The following is an 8,303-nucleotide window of genomic DNA, read 5'->3' on the forward strand; positions in this document are numbered from 1 at the left end:
TGGTTAAGGGCTTGTAAGTGAGCATTTCACGGTAAAGTCGACACTTGTATTCGGCGCATGTTGCAAATAAAGTTGGATTTGGATGACAAATGTGAGTGAAAAACAAACGTTGAAAAAGTAAATTGCCTAGAGAAGTTCTTAGATTACTGTGTGTTGGTCATTTGAAATTAAACAATGTGACAAACCATGTTTGTGAGCATGCCTCATCTAGCTAGCGGGGCGATATCTGCATTCGCTATGAATGCTGGACTTTGTTCCACTATGAACAGATAAATACACAGGAAGTCGAAACTTCCCGATTCTACCAGTGAAATGACAATGTGCTCGTTCTAGCTTTTGGTTTGGATAATGTTAATGTTTACGACAAAAACGTAATGTGGTTAATATAGTAAGGACTATATGCTGTGGCAGAGCCATGGTGAAATTCTCCTTTAACTTGTATTTTTTCATTTGGTACATGGGAATTTAACAGCAAAAGTTATTTGTATGTGCACTATGTCATCACCCGCAGCCTTTTATCCAGAAAAAAGTATGTTTGATGGAAACACATCTGGTGGAAGAATGGGCAAACTGTTTTATTCAGAGTCTTGAATATTTGGATGAAAATCTATTGCAAATAGGATGGAAACCTAGCTCGTGAGATGACACACAGCCAGTAAATGAAATAACAGGATATTTACTTTGTATGATTAATATAGCCTGTGTGTTTGGAAGATACACTGTATATAGTGTCATTCATAAAAATGTGAAAATTGCCCCTCAGTGCTGTACATAGAGGAGAGTGGGGTAAATTGAGCAAAAGGGTTAGTTGAGCCACCCCGTGTTTCTAGGAAACCATTGTTAGGTTCTGAACAGAGTATAAACTCAAACGGACAACTAGAAAAAGCTCAAACCACGTTTATTCAACAAACTGGGTGCTTCAGCTGCAAGCACACTTTGCACATGATCAAACAGGCATTTATATGTCAAAATGAGGTTAGGGGTGTAACTTCTCCAAACTGCTATCTGTTGCCCAATACTGCCTAAATGTTGCGCTGTTGCTCTTTATCCGATCACTACTCCATGATGTTTACAAGCGACCTTCTGTTCACATTAGTGAACAGACTTTGGTTATAGTCTCTGTTCCCCTTTTCTCTCACAGTAACTTTCCATAAACAAAACTCTTCTTCACCCTTCAATAACATATACATTCATTATCCACGTGACATAATTGATAAGGCCTTATATAGTGACAGGAATAAGTATATTCAAGTTAGAACTCCATACACAGAATTAATCATGTGACCAAATATTTAGGACGAGCCGAGGTCATCATTTCATGGAGTCTGTGAAGGAAGAAACCACATGGAAAGAATGGTTAGCAAGTTAGGTACAAAAAACAGATTTTCACAAAGTCAAATTAATTTATTGTGTTATAGGTTTCATGCTCGTATCTAAACCAAAGTAGATAGTTTAAAATTTGTTTTGTACATCAGTTAAGCTACAATATGAGGTCCTAAACCTACAGTATATACAAAAGTATGTGGACACCCTTCAAATGAGTGGATTCAGCTATTTTAGCCACACCCGTTGCTGACAGGTGTATAAAAGTGAGCACACGACCATGCAATCTCTATAAACAAACATTGGCGGTAGAATGGCCTTACTGAAGAGCTCAGTGACTTTCAATGTGGCACCGTCATAGGATGCCACCTTTCCAACAAGTCAGTTTGTCAAATTTCTGCCCTGCTAGAGCTGCCCCGGTGAACTGTAAGTGCTGTTATTGTGAAGTGGAAACCTCTAGGAGCAACAACGGCTCAGCCGCGAAGTGGTAGGCCACACAAGCTCACAAAATGGGACCGCTGAGTGCTGAAGCGAGTAGCGCGTAAAAATCATCTTTCTACGGTTGCAACACTCACTACCGAGTTCCAAACTGCCTCTGGAACAATGTCAGCACAATAACTGTTCGTCGGGAGCGTCATGAAATGGGTTTCCATGGCCGAGCAGTCGCACACAAGCCTGAGATCACCATGCGCAATGCCAAGTCTCGGCTGGAGTGGGGTAAAGCTCGCCGCCAGTGGACTCTGGAGCAGTGGAAACGTGTTCCCTGGAAAGATTAATCACGCTTCACCATCTAGCAGTCCGTCGGACGAATATGGGTTTGAACGATACCAGGAGAAAGCTACCTGCCCCAATGTATAGTGCCAACTGTAAAGTTTGGTGGAGGAGGAATAATGGTCTGGGGCATTCATGGTTCGGGCTAGGCCCCTCAGTTCCAGTGAATGTCCCCGTACACAAAGCGAGGTTCATAGAGAAATGGTTTGTTGAGATTGGTGTGGAAGAACTTGACTTGCCTGCACAGAGCCCTGATCTCAACCCCATCGAATACCTTTGGGATGAATTGGAATGCTGACTACGAGAAAGGCCTAATCGCCCAACGATGTTCCAAATGTATTAAAAAAAAAACGGCCAAATCGGTGTCCAAAAATACCGATTTCCGATTGCTTTGAAAACGGCCCTAATTAATCGGCCATTCCAATTGATCGGTCGACCTCTACTCAAGGTAGTGACCTATGTACACAAACTTAAAACAAGCAGTGATCTAGCCCCCCTTGAGGTTCTTGAGAAAGCAACCAAGGAAGTGAGAAGTTCATTTGAGCAGCAGCAAGGAATGAAACAATTGACTGTGACACTGAAAAGGTACATTGACAAAAAAGAAAACGAACATGTACATTTACATTTTACAAAAGAGAGGCTATGGTAAAGTATGTTTACATACATTCTGATTATTTCCAGCGATACACAAGATCCTGAAATATATGTAGATATCTTTGTTAGGAAGACTATTATATTTCCCTTGACGTAGTGATGCTGAATGTTTTAAAAAAAATGGTTCAACATACCCAACTCTCCCATAGGTCAAATAACAGTCCTAGGGCCAGTTGCAGCATTTGCAGCTGTCACTGAAGACGAGGCCAGCGGGGCAGCTCTGGATCCAGGTGATGCCGTTAGCACAGTTATAGAAAGAGCTCGGGGAATCTGCTTTGACATACAGCCCATCAGCCCTGCCTGCACAGAAACTACCACTGGCCTTAGTTGTGGCCTTGACTGTGGGTGGTTCCCCTGGCATTGGGGTGTGTGTAGGTGGCAGGGGAGGTCGTTCTGGGTGAAAAGACAATTTAATATGTCTATTCAGAATAGCACTCGACCACAAAAAAAAAACATTGACATGTTTGTATATGTTTGGACAAGTAAGAAAGTTTAAACGTGATTTACCAATGTTGAGGAGTTTTTGAAGATGGCTGATCAGGGGATAGTTGCCCTGTCCACATGACTGTCCAGCAAAGTCATCCAGGTCCAGATTCCAAACCATGGCCCCTCCAAAGCCATTTTCCTTAAGGTAGCCAACCTTAGGAAGGGAGAGCATAAGAAAATAACAGGAGTATGTCTTTGAGTCTTTTGCAATTTCTTAGCTTAGTTGAAAAATAGATGTTTGGTCCAACATTTTGGAACATAACCCAGGAATACTGCTGCATACCTTTGTGTCATAGCTCTCCCTATTGTCAAATCCTACCCACTGATTTCCTTTAGAGGCATAGGGAACCTTTTGATCCTCAATCCACTGGAAACTGGCTCCTTGGAGGAAAGTACAGATCTGGAAACATGAGGGGCAACAGGTTACCTCAATCGAAAAGTTAACTATCAATTTGATACCTTTCAAACGCAATTAAGCCTTGCTACCTCATAATAAGACCAGAAACCAGCTTCCCTGGTGAAAGGTCCAGCTGCAGCAGCACCGTTGGCTGACGCTCCGACCCCACTATCTACAGAGGCGAGCTGGAATGAACGTCCATACGTAGCAAATCCCATCATCAGCTTCTCAACAGGGGCTCCCTGATCTCGCCAGTATTTCATGGCAAAATCCTGCCAGAGAGATTGCATGAATGTACACAGTACTTTCTTTACACTCACATTTGATGGGCTTTATTTAACATGTAGACTAGAAGTGTGATTTATGGTGTTTTGTCATTGAAAGCCCCTTTCTCACTGTGTTCAAGTAGATATGGTCTCCTGTGTCATGGGATCCCTGGTAGAGAGGGCTGTTGTGTCCTGTGAAGGTCTCCCAGGATCCATGGAAGTCATAGGTCATCACGCTAATGAAGTCCAGGTATCTAAAGACAGAAAGGTCATTTCCATATGATTTCAGCTTTAAAATGATATCAAACTCAACAGTTTCTCTTTTTTAGTGATAAAGACATGAATGTCTCATGGTAGGGTGGGGTATGCAAAAGTGGTCAACTTTGAGCACCTCTAGCTCCTAAATGTTTTGGCATTCAGGTCCAAAGTCACTTTCTGACCACTTCCACCATGGGTAAACACGAATGAAAGGTTTCGTTCAAATCAAAAGAGGTGCAGTCAAAAAGTGATTGAAATGATATGGAATGACCCAGAAGACAAGTTTAATTAATACACATCCATTAATCCAAATGGGATCCTGTTCACTGTATTATGGTTTTCTAAAATGTGACTAAGGTGGTTATAATGTTAAAATCCATATTTACTTAGCAATTTCTGCAATTTCATAGCCAGAATCAATGGTCCCTTTCCCAGCAGCCACAGCAGCAGTAAGCAGCAGCCTGGGGCGGCTGACTGCCTTGCCCTCAGCCTCAAAGGCCTCGAGGAGCTCCTACAAAAAACAACAGATGTCTTTTTACTCATATGGCATTACATGTATTGCCATATGGAAAGGTCTGAACATCCCTAAATAAAAGTCTAGTAGCATTGTTTCCCAAAACTAGCTACACCCCGGCACAACCATAACCCTAGCCGTAATCATGGCTTCATGTCCACATCCTGGCCTAACCATAACCCTAACCATCACCTTGCACAACAGTGTGAATCTCTGCTTGTCCTCTGGAGGGCTGCCCCGTGCTCCAGGGTACTCCCAGTCCAGGTCCAGCCCGTCAAAACTATGCCTCCGAAGGAAACTGATCGAAGACTGGATGAACTTCAGCCGATTGTCAGGTGATGAAACCATGATACTGAACCTAGGGAGAATTAGGGATGCTCAAACAAGTTGACATTACTAAATATAAAAGATATTATCAATCCTTCAAAAATAAACTACCTTTTACCTATGTAAATATAAGAAATTAGATATCTCACTGTTGTGTGCCAAACTTCCATCCACCGACAGCCAAAAGTGTTTTGAGCTGAGGATTTCTGTTAGATGACAAAAATACAATTACTATTGTCAGTAAATAATTACCCCTGAACATCTCAGAATGTCTTGGTAAAAGATGCAAACCTGTCTTTAAGTCCATTGAAGGAACTGTAGAGGGTCTCATCATTCCACTCATAGGTGGCAAGCTCATTGGCAGGGTTGATAATGGAGAAGGCGTAGATCAGGTGAGTACACAGGTGAGGGTCAACATTAGCTGGCAGGAACTTCCCAGTTCCAGGTCTGTACTGGGACCAGTTGGTAAAGTAGCAGACCAGTTGGGAGGTCGAGCCTTAGACAGGAACAGAATGTCTATCATATATGGTTTTTGCAGAGTCACAGTCAGAATTTCCCAGGGTGACACAACTTCATGGTAGCATCGTTCTTGTATATCACAATATTAGATGACTGATACAAACAAACATAATTCTCTTGATGAATACTGAGTGACAATTCAAGTTAAAAAAATCATAAAATGTTGATTTAATAATGTGTGGGAAATGTCATAATGTTTTTTTTTTAAGTGGAAACTCACCCAATTGGCACAGGGCGAAGCACAGACCTTCAAAAGCACATATTTAGAGTCAATAAAAATAAGAATTTCACACAAACAGAATATATGTGAACATATTAAGAATGTTTTTACCTGCAAGTAAAGTGAGCTTGCTCATTGTGCCTGCTTCTCTGCTAGATAGGTCAGGGGGCTTATTTATGTCCGTCTTAAAAAGAGGAAGAAGAAAAAGGCGAAATGACAACCGTGATTTTTTGTTCCGCTCTCTATGACTAATTATTAACCCGGGTAAATCATCTGACTTTCCCAGAAACAGTTCTGTCATTGTATTGGAAATATTTGTACAGTGGCTTGTGAAAGTATTCACCCCACTTGGCATATTTCCTATTTTGTTGCTTACAACCTGGAATTAAAATGTATTTTGGGTGGGTTTGTATCATTTGATTTACACAACATGCCTACCACTTTGAAGATGCAACACATTTTTTATTGTGAAGCAAACAAGAAATAAGACACAAAAACTGAAAACTTAAGCGTGCATAACTATTCACCCCTCCCCCCCTCCCCCCCACCTTTTGAGCCACCTTTTGCCGCAATTACAGCTGCAAGTCTCTTGGGGTATATCTCTATAAGCTTGGCACATCTAGCCACTGGGATTCTTGCCCATTCTTCAAGGCAAAACAGCTCCAGCTCCTTCAAGTTGGATGGGCTCTGCTGGTGTACAGTAATCTTTCATTCATACCACAGATTCTCTATTACCTGAATGCTAGCAGAATTAGCACAGGTAATAGCAAATTTCCATATAGGCTACTAGCTAAATATGCTAAAGAGCGCAAACTGTAATAAACAAATTGCAAATACAGGTAATCCAGGTCATAAAGGTATACATATATAGGATAGGAACTACTGAATGTCATTTAGCTAGTAGCCTACATGGAAATTTGCTATTACCTGTGCTAATTCTGCTAGCATTCTGGTAATAGACGCCCGTTGGGCTTTTTCACATTTTTTAGCGCACCATGATGTACTAAGCAGTAATTGTCGCTATTAGTTACTCTTCTACCATTTCTCCATTATTATTTGGAGTGTCATCACCAGTTACAGAAAGTATTTCAATACCAAAACATAACACAATTTAACTCAAGTAAGCCTAACCAACATGATTGTAATACAGTCATCAGCAATGTTCCTTCCAAGTTGTGCAGTAGCCCCGAGACTGCCCCCATGCAGAAGAAATATCAGCCCACGGAGAGAAGCACGAGAGTGAACTTCACCCAACTTTCTAGAGTTTTCCCTGTTAACACTATCAACATTTCCCTTTTCTGTGGCAATAGTGATCGAGTGAACGCAATATGAGCCACTTTCAATGCAACATACCGAAGCAAAACTAACTATGCAGGAGATTTTGTTGCAGGCAGAACACATCAGAGTAGGATTCTATTGCATTGACACACATGACTGAGCCCGTACTAGTTTAACATCTCACTGGCATCCCATTTATTAGACTAAGAGAGAGAGATACAAATGAATGGTGCTTAGTGTGTGTGTCAAAGTGTGCACAGTACCAGTCAAAAGTTTGGACACACCTACTCATTCAAGGGTTTTTCTTTACTTTGACTATTTTTACATTGTAGAATAATAGTGAAGACATCAAAACTATTAAATAACACACATGGAATCATGTAGCAACCCAAAAAGTGTTAAACAAATCAAAATATTTCATATTTGACATTCTGCAAAGTAGGCACCCTTTGCCTTGATGACAGCTTTGCACACTCTTGGCATTCTCTCAACCAGCTTCATGAGGAAGGCTTTTCCAACAGAGTTCTCACATATGCTGAGCACTTGTTGGCTGCTTTTCCTTCACTCTGTAGTCCAACTCATCCCAAAAGATCTCAATTGGGTGGAGGTTGGGCGATTGTGGAGGTGAGGTCATAAGATTGCACCTAAATCAACCATTTATCGGATCATCAAGAACTTCAAGGAGAGCCGTTCAATTGTTGTGAAGAAGGCTGGGCACCCAAGAAGGTCCGGCAAGCGCCAGGACCGTCTCCTAAAATGGATTCAGCTGCGGGATCGGGGCACCACCAGTACAGAGCTTGCTCAGGGATGGCAGCAGGTGTGAGTGCATCTGCACGCACAGTGAGGCGAAGACTTTTGGAGGATGGCCTGGTGTCAAGAAGGGCAGCAAAGAAGCCACTTATCTACAGGAAAAACATCAGGGACAGACTGATATTCTGCAAAAGGTACAGGGATTGGACTGCTGAGGACTGGGGTAAAGTAATTTTCTCTGAATCCCCTTTCCGATTGTTTGGGGCATCCGGAAAAAAGCTTGTCCGGAGAAGACAAGGTGAGCGCTACCATCAGTCCTGTGTCATGCCAACAGTAAAGCATCCTGAGACCATTCATGTGTGGGGTTGCTTCTCAGCCAAGGGAGTGGGCTCACTCACAATTTTGCCTAAGAACACAGCCATGGATAAAGAATGGTACCAACACATCCTCCGAGAGCAACTACTTCCAACCATCCAATAATTGTTTGGTGATGAACAATGCCTTTTCCAGCATGATGGAGCACATTGCCATTAGGAAAAA

At 41.9% G+C, this 8,303-nt stretch overlaps 1 protein-coding gene across 1 annotated transcript; it reads right to left on the bottom strand.

The window, feature by feature from the left end:
* Positions 1-885: 885 nt before the first annotated feature.
* On the bottom strand, positions 886-5,909 carry chi (myeloid cell lineage chitinase). Its single transcript, NM_001124383.1, is given in 12 exon segments — positions 886-1,325; positions 2,883-3,141; positions 3,256-3,388; positions 3,518-3,634; positions 3,721-3,903; positions 4,028-4,151; positions 4,542-4,666; positions 4,862-5,027; positions 5,146-5,202; positions 5,288-5,492; positions 5,736-5,762; positions 5,847-5,909. Coding segments are annotated over 11 exon segments (1,392 nt in total). The 5' UTR covers positions 5,872-5,909; the 3' UTR covers positions 886-1,325; positions 2,883-2,911.
* Positions 5,910-8,303: the final 2,394 nt, after the last annotated feature.

Source organism: Oncorhynchus mykiss, chromosome 9 (genome assembly GCF_013265735.2).
Source record: "Oncorhynchus mykiss isolate Arlee chromosome 9, USDA_OmykA_1.1, whole genome shotgun sequence".
Taxonomy (NCBI): domain Eukaryota; kingdom Metazoa; phylum Chordata; class Actinopteri; order Salmoniformes; family Salmonidae; genus Oncorhynchus; species Oncorhynchus mykiss.